Here is a 20841-nt window from a genome sequence, read left to right on the forward strand (position 1 = left end):
AATGAAAGCATCAGTGTGAGCGCTCTTCAACAGGTTTGTGTGTCATGCTCTGGTTTTAGCCTCCAGTACTTCACATTTCCATCTATCTATCCGTTTCATTTTTGGAAACTGTGATGCTGCCGAGCTCAAGATCACCATGGAGACCCTGACTCTCTCCAGGAAACACCTCAAACGCCGCAAAGCGCTGAGAGTGTGCCAATCACCATGGAGACTTCAAGTGTTCAGAACCTGCCTGCTGGACACACACACACACACACACACACACACACACACACACACACACACACACACACACACACACACACACACACACACACACACACACACACACACACACACACACACACACACACACACACACAAACAGAGAGAGAGAGAGTTTCACAACAGTTTTAATGAAAACTGACATCTTCACAGTTTCGTGGGTAAAAACAGAACCGCTGATGTTTGGTGGGTATCAAACATTCTGAGCTAAAATTGTGGCAAATACTTCGAAAAACAGAATGCCAGAAGTGGTAAAACTAGAAGAAAAGCATCACTATTAGTTACAGTTAGTAATATTTTGTGATACTAACAAAATAACTCAAGTTCAATGCGTCAGTCATCCATTTTTTTGCATTATGACATTCTGTCATGAGATTAAAGCTCCTAAAATCCAATCGCATTACTGTATTGAAAAAGATAATCATACATTATGATACATTTTATACATTTTGATTTTATAATAAAAAAAATGGTAACACTTTACAATAAGGTCTCATTTGTTAACATTAGTAAATGCATTAGCAAACATGAAATAACAATGAGCAATGTATATTTTAAAGCATTTATTAATCTTTGTTAACATCAGTCACTGTGAAAATCTAATTGTTCACTGTTAGTTACTTCCAAGAGCATTAATGTTAACAAATACAACTTTTGATTTTAAAAATGTAGATTTTAAAAGTTATCTGATATAGTTAATAATGTTAACAAATGAAACCTTAATTTAAGGTGTTAATTATTGAACTATAATAGTCTTTAATACAATACAGTAAAAACAATTTATATATATATATATATATATATTTTTTTTTTATATATATAATAATAATAATAATAATATTATATATATATATATATATATATATATATGAAGAGTTCAGATGCAAAAGCCTCTAAGTGCCACCTGAAATTTTCTTCTAGAATGATAATTTTTATCAAGCTCGTATATTTAAGTTTATTAATTTCACTTAAATGACAATTAATAGGTAATTTTCATTGCCAATTAAGTGCAATTACTGAACTTAAATATACGAGCTTGATAAAAATTATCATTCTAGAAGAAAATTTCAGGTGGCACTTAGAGGCTTTTGCATCTGAACTCTTCATATATATATATATATATAAACTGTAATATATTTATACATTATAATGGTATGTTGTACTGCCTTTAATATTTGCTAATAATTATTGTACTATAACACTCTTTACTATTATACAGTAAATATAATTAAATTAAATTGTAAAATATTACAATTAAAATAAAGTAAAATAAAATATTAAAACAGTATTTGTTCATTTGTACTGATTTTATTTTTAAATGAATGTATTATAGGGTTTAATACACTACAAATTACTGTATTACAGTCACGAGAATCTAATAAATGATAAAACATTACAGTAATGGCATTGTGATTTGGTGGTAAAATTTGCTCAGATGTCATGAAATTGTCACGAGTGCTGTGGGAAAGCGTCAGACACAAGCAAATAAAAAACCTTTTCATGGAGGAAGATGAGAAAGTTAGTGAGGTTCTCTCTCTTTCTCTCTCTCTGTGTGTGTGTGTGTGTGTGTGTGTGTGTGTGTGTCCGTATGACCACAGCAGAGCATCAAGTGACAAAACGCTGGAGCGCTTGTGCCGTGGGAGGGAGAAACGAGCGGGTGGGGTGAGAGAGATCGAGAGAGAACGAGAGAGACGGACAGAGATGAGAAAAGTGCAGCACTGATAGATCTGATGGCAGATGAAGATGAAGCAAGCAGGTGCATGAGAGACAACAGCCGTATTCCTCCCTCGTTCTGGGGGACAAGAAGATCAGACTGAGTGCAGAAAGAAAAGAGGACAGTGTTTAATCCATCAGGAGTGGAGAAGAGGAGGAGGAGGACATGCACTTCTCCAAACTCAAGTATCTCTTCATGACTTTCTGCCCATCACGAGCTCACTGATGCTTTGATTCACTCAGAACTCATTGCTCGTTCACTTACTCAACTGGAGAGAGTGTTTGGGGCCGTTTCTCTGGTTCTGGTTTGGAATATATGTGCTTTTTAAAAAATGGGAAGAATGAAAAAACAAGTGGAACATAGGATATGAATCTGAAATGGACAATGAGTGTGTGTGAGGTCGAGATGGCAGAGCTCTGGATCCCCATCACGAGCTGCACAAGCTCTCATCAAATGCTCCAGTTTGGATAACGCAACCACAACGCCATAGCACACTTGTCCTGTCATTGTGCACACACACACACACACACACACTCACACACACACACACACACACACACACACTCAGAGGGCGAGGACCCCTTACAAAACGCAAGGTAAGCAACATCCGTCTAAAACTTTACCATGTGTTGGTATTTGATATACTTTTAGCTGCTAGAATCTCAATTATATGCATCATTTATTACATATTACATCATTGCTGTCAATGCAAATTAAAACAATGCTCTAAAAATAAACTGAGAAAGTTCATAAAGGGTTAAACAATGAGTGCACAGCAGCTGGGGTCTAATACGACGGGTCTAAGCACAAGTATAGCCTAAAACTAACAGAACTATTGAACAAACTGTTTAGATACAATAAACATGAAATAAGAAGTTAATATGAAATAACTAGTAAATAAAATTACAGTTCTATTTCATTACATATAATATTTACATTAATAATAAGAAATATTAACACTAATTAATTATTTAACAGTTATTTTAACTCCCAATTGGATAAATGTTTTAATGTGCGCTGGGAAGCATCAGTCACTGAACTTCATTAGAACATCGTTAACTGACCCGATTATAATGACCTGATATTGAGCAGAAAGTTATGCATACTAAGTATGCATGCGTGTTTTTCGGAGCGTGCTTTAGGAATATTTTTGCTGCCATCTGAGTAAAGTAAAAAATAAGCCGTACTTATAATAGTGCAAGAATGGACAGAATGAGCCTGTAAAGTGTCTTTATCTCTGATATTATTTCCCTGAGATTCCAATAGTGAAGGACATCATAACAGACGTCAAGCTTTGGATAACGAACCCACACAGCAAACTCTACAAGAAAACTTTACGCATTTCCTAAATGTTTGCTCAGATTTAGCTCACTTTCCGATTCGCACATGCTTCTTTTCAGGAACTACTCAGGTAAAAATGTTGACACAGAACGCGATGTGTGCACAGATGAAAGTGTGTGTGTGTGAGAGTGTGACGGTCATTTTAATGTCATCCGTTACCCTGCTAAAGAGGCCAGAGCTCCTCTCACTCCTGCTGCCTCCAGACTACTCATTCATCTGATACACGCTTAAAAATAAAGGCTCTTTATCGACATTTATCGATGCTTTCATTAAGAACCTTTGACATCCACCTTTGCATTGCACAGGAGGTTCTTTATGGTGGAAAAAAGTTCTTCACAATAAGAAAAAAGATGGTTCTTCTGTGTTATTGCTGCAAAAATCCCATTCTGGAACCTTCATTTTTAAGAGTATTTTATAGTATTTACACAGGTTAAAATGATAAAGAATCACCAACACCATCATGATGATGACCAACAAAACAATGTAAAATCCACATGCATATGAATAATTCAACCAGACGTGTAGAAATGCATCACTGACCACTTTCACATGGACACAAACAATCCGACTGGGGCTTTACTCTGCATAATACATTATTTGTTGAACTTGCACAGCGACTTATGTTTAGTTTTTTTGCTTTTTGAGGCACAGCTGAGCATGTAATTGTCCGGTACCTGCACCATTAAACACAAAAATTCAAATAATACATTATTAAAATAGTACAGTAAAAATGTAACTATGTAATAACTATATATTTTATATCAAATCAGAGCAAAAGTTACAAGTTCAAATATGAATATGCATGAAACGGCTTTTTAACAATATAGGCTTGAATATTAATTCTGATTATAATTTTAACATTACCTAATGATCTGTCAAGCATTGCATAATGCAATTTTTTAAGTGTTACCAATATTGCTGTGAAATAACTGCCTGACACAGAAACTGTATGAAGAAAACAGCAGGTAATGTCAGATTAGCATTAAATCCTGCAGAAAACTAGGCCACACGCAGCGAACATGGAGTCATTAATCATGATGTTCTCCATATCATAAGAACGGCCCTGTTAGGATGTCAAAAGATGTTAAAAGAAAAATGTCAGTCTGTCACATTTAAACTAAGTCAAATACTCAAAAGATATTTGGAGACTAACGTTGGCTTTGAAGTTCAGGTCAGTTCATCGTCAAATACAACCAAATCAACATATGCAACGTCAAAGTACATTGTGGGAAGATGTAATTCTGGCGTGACAGTATAATTCCTCTCATCTACACTTTCTGGACAGAATCTCACCTGCCATCTCAAGGTTTCTGCAAAGTTAGATGATGATAAAAAAGCAATTCAATACTGCAAATTATTAAATAATTAATGGACCACATGGTAACCTGATTAAAAGCCAACAGAGAGAATTTGAGAGTGACAAACCGTTGGTTTATCTATCGCAACTAGAGATGCTGTCAACATTGCAGCATCTGTTGATGTGACCTGGTAGTCTTGTTCTTTTAGTCAGATTAAATTATATTTTTGACTTGACGACGTACAGTAACAACTTTTAATTACAAAAAAATGCTTGTTAAATTTACTCTAAAATGAATTAAAGCAAAACAACTGCTGAATATTTTGTTTCAACTTAATCTAATTGTGTCCAATCTACTTAAATATGTAAAACTTCAAAGTTTACTTTCGTTTTCTTTCTAGTTGACATTTTGCAGCATTAACTGAAACTGGGCAGTGGATTTTTAGTTCCCAGCATGCTTTGCATGGCTTGATCAGGAGAGAATATGTTGAAATGAAGTGTTATTTTATGTGTTTTTGAGTAAAGGGAAAGACCTGTTTAATGTTCAGTTATGTATGACATTTAAAATGTAAACATTCAATAACATCACGAGTTCATATTACTCACTTTTTATAAGGAATTATTAGTTGGCATTGCATTGTTAGATTTACTCAACATATGGGATGAACATTACCCAAACAAATAGAGTGCAAATTGTTACCTAAATTTGATTGAGTACGTTTGTTTTTACAGTGATATTTCAATATGTAAGTAAGTATATTGAGCAAACACGGTTAACTTAAATCCTTTAACTTTCTGCTTCAGGTCATGCAACAATAGCTCATTTGTGTTAGGGTAAATTTTCTATATTTTCATGTCAGAATACTGAGAAAAACCCTGCCTCTGTCATTCCCATGACCTACATTCTGCTCCGCTTCGGTTCACGGACAGACATCATGACATTCCCCGGTCAAATCTGCTGCTACAACCTAGAACTCACCGTTCCCTTACAAGTCAACTACCTCCTGAGGGTGAACCATAGCCCCAAATCAGCCAACACACCACCATACGTCACAACTTTAGTTACAATCTCATTCACTTTTTGATAAAAGATCGCTTCTTGTTCATGCACAATACTTCACAATTTGTTACATTTCTACATCTATGCAGAACAGTTGCTAAAGTGCTATTTCTACCTGATCTGACCCTTAAAATCACGTTCACTGGCGCAATTGTGTATTTTTATTTTGTTTAAAACTTAGTTTTTATTTGTTGTCTAATCACATGAAAACATTGCGTTTCCTTTTTACAGTGAATGCATTTAATTGCATGAAAAAGTATGTTTTTATTCGATACCAATTGTACGTTTTTTACTGCAGGATTGCAGATTTTTATCTAAAGCTTTCTCTTTCAAACTCTGTTACTCGAGACAACTGTGGCCTGATGCTGTTGATGGCCCTGAAATGATGCAAGACACCGAGAGCTCAGAGACAAGACAACACTACGGTGTTTCTGTGTGTGTGTGTATGAATGCATGAGTGTGCACAGATCAGGTATCATGTTTTCAGGTAGAAGGCAGACAGCACAGAGACGCTTCAGCCGCTGTAATTATGTAATGATGTTATCATACATCAGTATCAGTATCACACCAAACAAACAGACCCTGTTATGAAAATTTTGAAAAGGAAGGGAAAAAAAGAAAAAGAAAAATCACAAAAAGTGTATTCTCTTCATAGTTAACCATAGTAGCTAGATGGACTAAATCTAGAGAACAAAATATCATATAAACTTGAGGTCGGGCCGGGTCACACTGTACGATTTGGCCGTCTGAAGCAAATTTTGCAAATCCTTAAAGATTCCTCTGATCCTAGGCCAAAATCTAAAGTCTTTGATCGCTGGTTTGACAGGTCCGCAGACAGCCGATTAATGACCATTGCGATTAAAAGTGAAATTCTGGCAGAGTCAGAAGTTTTGAGGCACAGTCCTACAGTGTGACTTCTCCTATCAAATCAAAAACTTATAGGAACACAGAACCTCATTAGTGTGACGACGACAAACCAGCACTTGCTCCACACACACACGTCTTCATTTTTTTCCAGTTTACTGTTCAAGAAAAGCCATGATCAAAATGAACACTAGAGATTGTTTTTGTTTGCTAGCACCATTTCTATCCCACATGAAATGCAGTTTAGTTTCCGAACGTGTCACAGACTGATGATGTAAATCTCTAATGACAACTGAGACCCTACAGTGCTTACAATGGAGATCATGTTTGTACAGTCTGACACGCAACAGTCGTAAAGGACTATAATAGATCATACGGCTTTAGACCAGTAGGCAACATCCACCCATATCCCCTAACAACCAACTAGCAACCCCACATGCTAAATTACACTTTAAAAGTGACACATAGCAACACCCTGGCAACCACCCACAACACCCTAGCATCATGGAAACTTTTTCACAAGTAAACACCACTTACAGTTTGTTCAGAAAATGTAAAGAAAATACAGAGGTTATATATTACATAATATTACGGATTGCTCCAAGACTTGGGTTGAAGATCCAAATGCAGCTTTATTGGGACAATCCTAGTCCATATAAAGAGCAAAGGGGCAAACAATCCAAAAAAGCAACAGGGGGAAAAACACAGGCAAAAGGATAATCCAGAATATGGGGAGAGAATCAAATAACTAAGACACAGGAATCCAGGATAAAGCTCAGAAATGCAGTGTAACAACATACAAGACTTCGCAAAGAATGAGTGAAAACACAGGGCTCACATAGGCAAGCGTTAACAAGATAATGAGACACAGGTGGAAGTAAAAAGATCATTAGGCAAGCATTAACAAGATAATGAGACACAGGTGGAAGTAAAAAGATCATAATGAGTCAAGGCAATGGGTTATGATAACACTGATGTTCTCCTGAAGAACAGAAATTCATTTGAAATATAAATGGGAAGTGTAAGTGTGACAGTAATGACGTCGCTCTATGATATGCAGAAGCAGGCCAGACAAATAAAGCACGAAACCTCTCTGAGCGCTGACTGTATATATTTAGATATCAGGCCACAGGGTTTCCTCCCTTCTTGGTCTTTGTCGTACATCAGTTCTGTCTCTCTCCCCTATTTTTTGCTTCATAACCTTCATTTTTTCCCAAGTCTTATGTTAATTTTCTGTGTATGCCCAGCTAACTCATCGCCCTCCCCCCCTTCAACCCACTTAGCGTCTCTAGAGGATTGTGGGACGGCACCCATGGCCAAAGCCTCATACAGACACTGGTCTCCTGAGTGTCTGAATGATGTGTTTAAAACTCAAGCATGTGTGCGCAAACACTCTCAAACACACACGGGGCTCTCGCACATAATCCAAAATTGTCAACACCCCTTTTACGTCATCTTTACTTTGGCGTTTCGGAGGGTAAGATTTGAGATTCTTGAGGGACATCTGTGGTTGTGTGTGTGTGTGTGTGTGTGTGTGTGTGTGTGTGTGTGTGTGTGTGTGTGTGTGTGTGTGTGTGTGTGTGTGTGTGTGTGTGTGTGTGATCGGATAGCCAGAACATCTCTGTTGTGTTAAGCAGCTTTAAAACAGAGCTCTGATCAATAATGTAGAAGCCGAGAACGAAAACACATACGTGAAAAACCTGAAATGAATCCAGCGAGGGTCCATGCCTCGACCTCGACACACTAATTTCATACAATATCCAGCCTGTGCAATGCCAAACTAATATCATAAATATCAGCCCCAAAACAAAAAAGCCTCAATTCCTCTTTTTGATCGTTTTTTTGTCCAAACATCAAACACACACCAATGTCACAGTCTGAATCAAGGTGAAACTGAAGTAGGTGAAAACATATTTTGCCTCTAAAATCTAGTGACCTTCCAACCTAGATCGCATTTTAAGGCATCAAGGGCCACAGATCTCCTTTCCATCACATTTTATGGCAGAATTGCATGTATTCTTCAGAAAGAAAGCAGAAAGACCTGCAACAAACTCATGAAACAGAGGAAGTAAGCAAAATAAAACAGTTTAGTTTTGACTACAAATGTAATTTTCTTTAATAATTATAAACAATATATTTTCTATAATAATAAATACTGCAAATTGCTTTGCATAAAAAACGATTACTTTGATATAAGAATGTTTTTATATGCAGAGTCACTCTCAAATGCCACCACTCTCATTCACAGTTTTATGAACTGATGATGATCTGTTTGTTTTTCCCAAGGGTCTGAGGAAACCGAAGTGCTTCTACTGTTGATTGGATCTGACCCAACATCACTACAACTGAACCACCCACCACCCTGGACTCGTACTACTACTAATCCGCTCCAAAAGAGAGGGAACACCAGATTGGAAAAATAGGAAGGTGGAGCGCTAAAGAGGATGAGCGTGGGTCGGATCGGTCGCTACAGTATCGTGTCGACGGAGGAGGATGCTCTGCGTTTAACCACCATGCATGGCGGAGGGATGAATGGATATGGCAACGGCAAAATCCACACTCGACGGAAAAGTCGCAACCGCTTCGTGAAGAAGAATGGACAGTGCAATGTGCAGTTCACCAACATGGATGAGAAGTCCCAGCGCTACCTGGCGGACATATTCACCACTTGCGTGGACATCCGCTGGCGCTACCTAGTGATCGTTTTCACGCTAGTCTTCGTGATTTCCTGGTTGGCGTTCGGCTTGGCGTTTTGGGTTCTCGCGCTTCTCCACGGTGATCTGGACAACCCGGCGGGCGACGACAACTTCACGCCGTGCGTTCTGCAGGTGAACGGTTTCATCGCGGCGTTCCTGTTCTCAATCGAGACGCAAACAACCATCGGTTACGGGTTCCGCTGCGTGACGGAAGAATGTCCCGTCGCGGTGTTTCTCGTGGTCTTCCAGTCCATCGTGGGCAGCATCATCGACTGCTTCATGATCGGAGCAATCATGGCCAAAATGGCACGTCCTAAGAAGCGAGCGCAGACTCTATTGTTCTCGCAGAACGCCATCATCGCCATGCGTGACGGGAAACTGTGCTTGATGTGGCGGGTGGGGAACTTGCGAAAGAGTCACATCGTTGAGGCACACGTCCGAGCGCAGCTCATCAAACCGCGGGTTACGGTCGAAGGCGAGTACATCCCACTCGACCAGCTGGACATCAATGTCGGTTTCGACAAAGGGCTGGACCGCATCTTCCTAGTCTCGCCAATCACTATCCTGCATCAAATCGACCAGGAGAGTCCTCTGTTCGGCGTCGCTAAGCAGGATCTCGAAACGGCGGATTTTGAGATCGTGGTCATCTTGGAGGGAATGGTGGAGGCGACAGCCATGACGGCACAGGCGAGAAGCTCCTACTTGGCTAGCGAGATCCTCTGGGGGCATCGATTCGAGCCGGTGCTGTTTGAGGAAAAGAACCAATACAAGGTTGATTACTCACACTTCCACAAGACCTACGAGGTGCCGTCCACCCCTCGCTGCAGTGCCAAGGACATGATGGAAAACAAGTACCTGGTGGTGCCCAGCGCCAACTCCTTCTGCTACGAGAACGAGCTGGCGATCCTGAGCCACGAAGAGGAGGACGACGACAGTCCGGAAAGGATAAAGCCAGAGCGAGCGAGGAGCCTCAGCCCGGAGAGAACGCCTCGACATGATTTCGAACGACTGCAGAACCCTCGCTGCGCGGAGCAAAGGTCATACCGAAGGGAGTCAGAGATATGAACCTTTACTATGACCTTTTTGATACTCGAATTTCGTGTTTCGTTCCTGGAGACACTGGAGCTTCTAAAATGCAGAACAATGCAAAGTGCCATACGGAGAGAGTGAGCGAGTGAATGAGCAATGAACAAACGGGTGAATGTGTGAAAGCTGGAGCGACGTGTAGCGGAGGGGAGAGGCCGATTCGAAGAAAGAGAGAGAGAGAGAGAGAGAGAGAGAGAGGCAGTAGGAATCTTTTTATCCTGCACGGAAAACTTGAATCTTTTCCTCGTTTTGTTTCATGATACTAGTTTAGCTGTTTAACTCTTGATTCTTAAAGGGATAGTTCACCGAAAAATGAAAATTCTAAAAAATGATTTACAGGTGAAACTCAAAAAATTTGAATATCGCGCAAAAGTTCATTTATTTCAGTAATTTCAATTTATTTCAACTTAAAAGGTGAAACTAATATATTATATAGACTCATTACATGCAAAGTGAGATATTTCAAGCCTTTATTTGTTATAATTTTGATGATTATGGCTTACAGCTTATGCAAACTCTAAATTCAAAATCTCTGAAATGTTTTACATTTTCATAAGTTGTGAGCCATAATCATCAAAATTATAACAAATAAAGGCTTGAAATATCTCACTTTGCATGTAATGAGTCTATACAATATATTAGTTTCACCTTAAATTGAATTACTGAAATACAAGAACTTTTGCAAGATATTCAAATTTTTATAGTTTCACCTGTACTCACTCTCATGTAGTTCCAAAACTGTATGACTGTCTTCCGTGGATTACAAAAGGAAATATTTCGAAAAGTTATAATAACAAAAAATATATATACTTGTAAAAAACATTTTTTATAATTATATTAAAATGATATATCAAATTCTTATTTTTTCTTAAATATGAAATGAAAAATTATATAAAAGATTTAAATTATATGTTTTTTGATATATTTATTATAAATTGTAATTTATTTCTTATAATGTGTTTCGATATATTTTATAAACACTTATATCCACCCTGCACCACTTGTTTTCAGAAATCTATAATTTGGCTTCAGAGGACTGAATACAGTCGTATGGACTTTTAAAAGCCATGGTCACAATAAACTAGGGTTGCAAAGGGACAGAAAATTTCCTGTAAATTTCCAGAAACTTTCCATGGGGAATTTTGGAAATATTTCAAGTTGAAAATTTATTTGGAATTAACTGGAAATTCTGGGTAATTTATACAAACTGTATCATATACAAACATAAATATAAACATTATAAGCAGACATGCATGCAAACTAATACACATTTTTTATTTATTTGTGAGTAGAACTTTAATTGATTCTTTCATTAAACAACAAATAAACATGAATGTTGAATAAAATAAACATATTTCCTATGATTCCCCCCCAAAAAAATCCCATTCAAAATGTGAAATGAAAGCACATCCTCCCCTCCCCACCCAAAATATGTCCCATTAAAATTGTTGTTTTTAACCAAGATTAAGCTGTAAGATGTTTTTTCAACTAAGTATTTAAGTTAAACTACAATTTTAAAATTTTAATTTAATTTTAATTATTAATTCCCATATATTCTTGTTCATTCCAATAGAAACTTAGAATTTTGCAACCCTACTGTAAACTGTCATTATGTAAAAAAAGCATTTTCTTTAAAAAAAATTAAAATAAATCATCTTTTGTGTTCCACAAAACAAAACAAAAACCGCATACACATTTGAAACTCACATGAGAGTGAGTAAACTATGACAAAATAATGAACATTATTTTTGGTGTGCTATTCCTTTAATGTGTAAATATTTCTGCATAGATTCATGGTTTTGTGTGCGATATTAATTTCTAGCAAGAGAAAAACAAAGACAATGTTACATTTACAAAGAAAAGAAAGAAAGATATTAGTCCATTTATTTTTGCATTCAATCCAAGCACAAATGACAAGCAATGCCGGGGCACACTATCCCTGGAGATCTACACACACACTGATCAGTGAGACATGATAAATTCCCCTTTACAACTGCACTACCCAGACCATGTGAACAATGTGAGCACCTGAGTGTATGTGTGTGTGTGTGTGTGTGTGTGTGTGTGTGTGTGTGTGTGTGTGTGTGTGTGTGTGTGTGTGTGTGTGTGTGTGTGTGTGTGTGTGTGTGTGTGTGTGTGTGTGTGTGTGTGTGTGTGTGTGTGTGTGTGTGTGTTTGTGCAGCTGAGCACAATGCCTCATGTGAGACGCACAAGGAGAAGGTTAAATGGCAAACACTCCTAAAACTACAACATGCTCCTGCATATTTGTTAGATATATTTACAGCAAAATAGAGATATATATTTAGGTAGAGAGATATATAATGTAGACATTATCAGTTTGCACCATGTAACCTAATATAGTGGCAGATCTTCAGAGAACTCACTGGGATAATCATCTTATTTGAATTGTTTAGATACTTAATCTTTTGTCCCTGAGACTCTGACAGAAACGCCTGATAGAAAACTCTGTGTGAATCCAGAAACTTCCCTTCAAATGTCGTATTTTAATACATTTACCTGTCTTAATATATTTCAACTTCCTGCCGAATTTTTCATAAACAGAATGGGATTCAAGAATGCCAACATTTACTGCATTTCTATTCATATTTAAAAAAGAAACTACATGCCGAACTAACTTGAAATATAACGATTGAGTATGATAGTATTCACTGATCTATGCACACGGTCCGACTGAGTGTTGAGTACAATCTGCATTTCATCATCTTCTCTTTTCTATTATTGTGACAAAAACCTCACAACATCTTGATGCATTTTAGCAGTTCATTTAAAGGGATGTTCCAGGTTAAATAAAGCTGTCAATTATTACAGAAATTACATAACTTCACCAGCATTTCATGTAAAAGCAAACAAAAATCATGTTTACAGTAATGCACTGAGGAAGTCTATGGGGGCAAGGCATTAAAGGAATAATTCACCCAAAAATAAAAATAAATTATCCCACAATTGACTCGCCCCTCAAGCCATCCTGGGTGTATATGTCTTTCTTCTTTTTTATATTAAATAATATCCTGGCTCTTCCGAGCTTTGTAATGGCATTGAATAGTGCCCGAGTTTTTGAAGCCCAAAAAAGAACATCCATCCATCATAAAAGTAATCCATACGACTCCAATGGGCGTTTTTGTAAGAAAAATATCAATTTTTTAAACTTTCTAAACTATAATCAACGTTGGGTCAGAGGTCACCCGGCGATCATGAACGTGCATACGGCTGTTGCCTGAAGCCAGTGATTATAGTTTATAAAGTCACTTTACTCACATCACTTTCACGAAGATCACTTCGCTTCATTAGGCATTTATAAACCCACTGGAGTCGTATGAATTACTTTTATGATGGATGGATTTGATTTGTGGAGCTTAAAAAACTCGGGCAATATTCAATGCCATTACAAAGCTGGGAAGGGTCAGGATATCATTTTCATTTTTGGGTAAATTATTCCTTTAAAACAGCCAGTGTCTTTGTTTCAAAAACTAATTAGCCGACTCCGTAGGCAGCCTTTCAAGACATCTCGATGGAACTGGCCAAATATTAAAGCACATCTAACACTTTGCTTCGAACAGTGATTTGGAGGATGTATCAAAATGCTAAAGCCCGTGATTTCAGTAAATGCGGCTCCGAATCGCTCTCGCGCCGCGGTACTATGATGTAATACACGATCACCGCAGCGCCACTTCAAGCCAAACACACCTTTCGTACGTTATAACTATTTCGATTTTTTTTTTTTTTTTTTTTTTGTGGAAATTCATTTTCCGCTATTGTGCATATTTAATCTCAGAACAATTTTAATTACGCATTTGTATAATAAAAAAGGAAAAGTTAATTGTCTCTTATTGGCATAATTAGTCAAGCCCTCCATGAAACAAGCCCTGCAAAACACATAGCCTAGGCTATTAGACACTACATGTTTATGGTATTTGATGACTTAGATCTATTTAATTTAATTTACTAGATCTTATTTACAATTGGTCCCTAAAAGGTGTCTATGTTTTGACCAGCAGATGTCGCAGCGACAAGTTCAGTAAAAAATCTAACGTTACCCAAAATGGCGGATAAGGAACATGTTGATGTAAATATCTTTTACTAACCCAACTGAAATATATTTCACCAAAACTAAAGTAAAAATCATTCAATCTGATTAAAAAATAATTTTATCAAATATTTGTGGTAGCCTATATTTTATGCTAATCACGTTTTTGGTATTTCGTAATCCTCCAGTGTTATGCTAGTTAGCCGTGTGAAAAAAAAAATGCTATTTGAATTATTTATTATATCGAGCCAAACTCATTGCTTAGAATGTAGACAGCAAGGATGCTTCCTAGGTTTTGTAGCCTACGTGTTGACATGGAATTATTGATTAAAAAAACCTACTTAATTACCTTGATGTGTACAGTTAAATCCAATCTCTTAATTCCTGGCATGACCATATGAAGCCAGTAAACAGCGACTCTTGTGCAAAGAGACCAGAAAGAGACTTTTTACCTGGAGAAAACGCCACCTACAGGCGTTTCGGTGCAGAAGATGTTCATCCGCCTTAGTTAGTTCCACCTCAAAACGATGATTTAGGAAACTTTAGAGCTAACATAACACATTTTGCACTGAATAATGAATATAGCCGCTTTAACATTAGTTTAAAAATCACATGCTGCGCATTTCCGTTTTTAAACATGTATTGTCCCATAGACGTGTATTTTAAAAGTGCAAACACAATTTTTGCTTGTTTTCATCTACAAATGGACACAATGATTGTCTGAGGTGATCGACAACATGTCACAGATGTTTGAGATGAGCTTTAGCTGTATTTGACCCGGAATATTGCTTTAAACAGAGGGGGGAAATAATCACTCATTAGAAACTGTGGCTCAGATTGAATGCTGCTGCATATCTGTCAGTGTGTGTGTGTGTGTGTGTGTGTGTTATGCCACTGTATGTTAGTATGAAGGGCACATTCATGCAGCAATAATGAAAAGATAAAAGCAATATGTGATGTATCAACCACAATTTATCAGGACAAAAACATTTCGATTTTACCAGTTTGAAGTGAAGTGAAGCAATGTATTCATTGAGAAAGCACAGAGAGTTATAATAACTTTTGTGAGCTGTACTGTATAACTTTTTTGTAAAAACAAACACAAAAAAAACTTAAAGACAAAAATTTAAAAAATGAATACTAGATCACTCTCTTCTTCTGCTGTTTCATTATTGTTCCAAAGCCTTTTAAATGAGATGATACACCTGTGAACACATTCAAATATATGGATCTTACAACAGACCACAAATCAAAATGAATTAAAGAAATTGTGAGGGTTATAAAACTGCAGAGTTAAAGCAGAGATCTGAATCATATAGAAATGCTGTGGGGAGTTGAATTTCTGTATAGGGAGAAATGGGCAAAACTGTTGAAAACAGCCAATTTAGGAGACTGAAAGACAATGACAAGAAACGCCTACGAGCCGTGATTTCTGCCAGAGAGAACGACACCTGCTACTGAAGCTAGAAGACAAAACGCCATTTTAATTTGTGTTGTACTGGAAACAAAATCTTTAAAGAGACTCGTCTGGCTGGTTCTTTGTCAAATTGGATCATATCCAATCTCGCTTATGAAGATCAAAACATGCAAACATTTATGGGGTGTACAGATTTTTTCACATTCTCTAAAGTTATCAGTCTTTCAAACACACTAGGAAAAAAATCTGTGAAATTTGCAGTAAAAATGGCAGTTTGTTTATAATAATTTATTCATTGAAATAATGTTAATATACCATATTACAAACAAAAAAACCTAACATAAACCCTACCATACATAAGAAGAAACGTAATGAATTTATCTAAAAAAAAACATCAAATGTGAGTTTTACACAGGGAATTCTGGGAATGTCAGTTTATGGCTTTTTACTGTAAATTATATGATTTGTTATTTTAACTTCCAAAAATGGTACATTTAACAGTATTTTACTGTAAAATTGTAAGGTGTAAGGTTAGAGAATAGTTTCTCTGTAAATAGTAAGGGAACTAACCAAATAACAGGTTTTTACTGTAGCATTTTACTTCGGCCATTCAGAATTGTATTGAGAATGTCTTTTAAATTCACTTTTGTTACGGAAACACGATGAAGAGTTGCAGTGCGAGTTAAAGTGAGCTAAAACTCATATACTGCTGGCTTGATAAAGCCTTGTTGGAAAGTTTTGAAAAATGTTTAAAAAGCCTTTTAAAAGGAAGTTTTACTGTTTTTAAACCTTACAGATATAAGATGCATTTGGTCAGTTTAGTGTAATGCAAATATTTTTGACCATTGACCAAGACTCCGGTATTCCAGAGAGATGTTTAATAGGTGATGATAATATACTAACCCAATACCCTGCAGAACTTAATCGAACACGACACTAACACAGAAAACCAGTGAGTCTGAAGCCCCAAATCATCCTGCACAGAGAAACAGATGTAGCCTACAGGTAATGGCTTCTACTAATCATTTGCATTTGTATTTATTAATACACGTATCTGGTCCAGCAGGATGCTTCTCGCTCCGTCTCTGTGGTTTCTGTTTCCATGGAAACGTAACAGACCATTGTGGTTCCAGGTGTCCTGCATCGTCTTACATGCAAATAATAATTCAAGAACAGGAAAGTATAGGGTGAAGGAAGCTCAACATTAAGAATATTCCCTGAATAGATCATTATTACAGCTAGCAACAACCCTGCAACAAAGTATCAATTTGTAATTATTTATTTGTATATAGCAGTTCTTTAAATATCATAATAATTATATCTGCAGTTAAGGCAAGTAAGGCACCCATACGGGTGAACAGGGCAAAAATGTCAACTAATAAATATCACCGTTGATTTTAATTACAGTGCATTAAGACAATTGTTTTGCATTACAAGTTTTCTGAAAGTTAGGTTTAAATATGCTAATTATATTTGAATGTAATTTAATGTATTGGGTTCGTCATTTAACATGCAATCAAAAGTTTGGACTCTCCCAAAAAGTCTTCCAAAGTCCAGAGGACAGATTTATTCTCTCTCTCTCTCTCTCTCTGTCTCTCTCTCTCTCTCTCTCTCTCTCTCACACACACACACACACACACACACACACGCACACGCACAGCCTTTAATGTTAATGACTCGTGCTGAACTCTGATGCATTGAATTAAAGCCGAACTATTAACACCTTCATCTCATGAGACGCTCAGGGAGGTTCTCGAAGAATATCTTACATACCCATATATGTGTGTGTGTGTGTGTGTGTGTGTGTGTGTGTAAATGCTATTATTCTTATGTTAGAGTTCTTGTTGTCAGCCTTCGAAAATAAAATAAAATGCTTAAAGGGGTGGTATAATGCCCTTTTCACAAGATGTAAAATAAGTCTGTGATGTCCCCAGAGTGTGTATATGAAGTTTTAGCTCAAAATACCCCACAGATATTTGTATATAGCATGTTATAGCATAAAGTTGTCAATTTTTGAAGGTGAGCAAAAACACAAAATTTTTGTGTCTGTTCCTTTAAATGCAAATGAGCTGCTGCTACCGGCACAGGGGGCGGAGCTACAACAGCTTGCACTCACACAGACATGCACTGAAAATCTCGAAAACTTTTAGCCTTTTATGTTCAAACCGAAGTCAGAAAGATGGAGAGACTCAAGAAGAAGTGACAACATGTAGAAGCAACAGGACATTTCTGAATGGTTAGTTGATGAATTTATGTAGCGTATGTGTAGTTATCTTCTAGTCATTGATTAGCATATTCTGTCATGATAATCTATAAGTCGTGTTCAGGGGGCGGGGTTTATAGGGTTCTAGGGTTGGTGATGTCACTAACCCGGGAGGAATGTTGTGTAGTCTCTACCAGCCGTTTGTTGTAGTCCTTAAAAAGCCATTTCTCTAAAAGCAAATATCTCCCTTTGCTTTGAACTTTGAGCGTTGTAACTTTGCAGATGTTGTTCATGCTCAAACAGCAACATTACACACTAACTAAAGTTAGAAAAGTGAAATCATAATCAACAACCTCTTAAACTTCATAAAAAGTGAATGGTGTGTGGTTGAGATGAGTGACAGACATGATGGGGATTTCACACACCAAACCCACATATGCACTTACATAACTGTAATCATAAGAGCGTTAATAGAAGGAAGCATGATTGTGTTTGAGCTTTGAATCCTCAGCTGCTGAATTCATTATTCACACACACTCAACAAACGCCTTCGAAATAAACTACATCAAATCAAATCTAATCAGGGATTTCAAGAATTATATTCACAGCTCTAAAAGACTTGCTCTCCCTCCATCTTTTTCCTCATACAGGTGAAGCAGGGACGTGAAAGATAATTGCAAGTTTCCTTTCGTGTTACAGATATAATGAAACGTGTTTTACAGTGGTAAACTAATTATCTTTAACCTTTAACCAACACAAAGTTTTAACTTATTTTTATATCTGAAACACAAACATAAAGGAAAAGTTCAGCCAAAAATAAAAATGTTCATCCTCTATTGACCCTGTCATTAAAATGCATGCATTATTATTAAAATGCTGTGGCATTTTGTGACAGAGATCAAGCACTCGGTGTTCACAAAAGATGTCATTATCAAAATGTCAAAAATGCGACATTCATTCAACAAAACGACATAATTACCACTGGCTGTCAAAGGCAATTGCTTGGTTTATTATAGAAAATGTCAAAATTTTAACTCAAAACCCTTGTAAACTAACCAAAATCTACAAGGTCAATTCAGGTAAATTAAAGCCTGAAGCCTAAAACTAAAACTTAAACCATAAAAATAAAATAAAAAATTGCCTGAAAAATAAAATCTATATATATATTTTATTTCAACTAGTCGCCAAGGCAACATTTTTCATTTTTGTTTAAAGTACTAAATAACTAAATAAATAATACTTAATTAAAATACATTTAAAATAATAATAATAATTACAAACAACAAAAACACACAACAAAATCATATTTTTAACTAAAATTAAAATAGAAACAGACTAAGAAAAACTATTAAACAATATTAAGAAACACTAAATGATGGTAAAAAAAAAATGGCCCTAGTATTTACCATAATTCCACCTGACACAGGATCACTGGATGTGTCTTATCTGGCTCACTGGTGCACTAAGAAGGAAAAATTGTAATAAAAGCATGATAAAGAACCAAGTAAAGCGGATCCGTGACTCCCCCTGCTGGCCAGTACCAGTACTAACATCACTTCTCAAACGCAACGTGTCCTACACTGCAAAACGTTTTTTTAATCGTAAATAAAAAGATAATTGTTATTGTATAGTACGTTATACAACTTGATACAATTTCAGTATCTCTACTTCGAAATTTAAAGCTTCATTGTAATCATTTGCAAAACGTTCTAGCAATTTCTCAGTGAAAATAGTTCCTGAATGACAGCGGAGCATCAGATTACTAGATTAGCTGCTAGACTTCTTCATACAGTGTTGTTACGGTAGTCTTCTGCTGCTTATCAGTTTCACCTGATCATGTGTTCAGCTCATCGCACTTCATTCAACGAAACACGGCTGAAATAAACGACACACGTGTCTGTGTGAGTTTTACAAAACACCGACTGCATCGAGCAAACCTTCATGTCGTTCACAATCACAACATATACTTTGATGCCTCATTGGTGTCTGTTTCCAGGGGTATTTACAGCCATATGCTGCACAATGCTGTGACATTTTCGATTACAATTGATTTTGTTAGTGTGTGTCAGTGATGAACTGCGTCGTGTTAACCGTTCCAAGATGGCGGACACGTGTTTTTTTTTAACGGCCCACTGAAGTGCCTTGAAACGCACAGCATTATTCAATGTGTTGACATAACTTCCATTGAAACAGGAAGACAAGTATGGACATACTGAACCGCTCCTCCCCTTTTTTTAAATAGTCAATACCATTTCATTTTCGTTTATATCACAACTCGACCAGAGCCATTGAGCTCAGTAAAGCCGCAGTTTCCTCCTAATCTCTACCCGTTTCTCCTAATCGCTTTAAAATATAGCATTCTGTGCAGAATTTAAATGGATCGGACACGTTTTCTTGCCTGCGGCAACTCGATCATATGATCTGCTGTGTGTGTCGTGTCTCTGGACGGTTTGCGTGACACTTATGTGAAACCAGACATCATTCGCCCCAATGAAAAGCGTTTACACTGTCTGAATGGTTCCCTATCCCTTCTTTATGTGTGATTCATCATGTAGAAAATAGTAAATGTGTGAATAAGTGAAATTTTTTTGCGGAGCTTCAGATTCTAGAGAGCATTTGATTGGTCAGAAAATCTGATGAGAAGCTGAAGTGCAGAGTGATGTCATAAAAATCAGTGATCCATATCGGCAGAAGTGAGAGACTAAGTTTTGAATGCTTATATCGTCTAAATAATGCGCATTTTGTCATTGTTTTGGAGCACTAGCTTATAGATAACAGTAAGGCTAACATATACATAGTAAAAGCAAAAAAGCAAAATCCAATTTTGATTTCATGGGGACTTTAACTTAGTGTA

The 20841-nt window shown here is 36.8% G+C and overlaps 1 protein-coding gene across 1 annotated transcript; it reads left to right on the forward strand.

The window, feature by feature from the left end:
- The first annotated feature begins 1781 nt into the window (after positions 1–1781).
- On the forward strand, positions 1782–12498 carry kcnj12a (potassium inwardly rectifying channel subfamily J member 12a). Its single transcript, XM_082183489.1, has 2 exons — positions 1782–2574; positions 8827–12498. Exon 2 carries the CDS (start codon positions 8985–8987, stop codon positions 10299–10301), a length of 1317 nt encoding a protein of 438 aa, XP_082039615.1. The 5' UTR covers positions 1782–2574; positions 8827–8984; the 3' UTR covers positions 10302–12498.
- Positions 12499–20841: the final 8343 nt, after the last annotated feature.

This window comes from Leuciscus leuciscus, assembly GCF_965113295.1.
Source record: "Leuciscus leuciscus genome assembly, chromosome: 11".
NCBI lineage: Eukaryota > Metazoa > Chordata > Actinopteri > Cypriniformes > Leuciscidae > Leuciscus > Leuciscus leuciscus.

Bases quoted from the DNA above. Each gene is read 5' to 3' on its own strand.
- kcnj12a (XM_082183489.1), top strand. From the start codon at position 8,985: ATGAGCGTGGGTCGGATCGGTCGCTACAGTATCGTGTCGACGGAGGAG.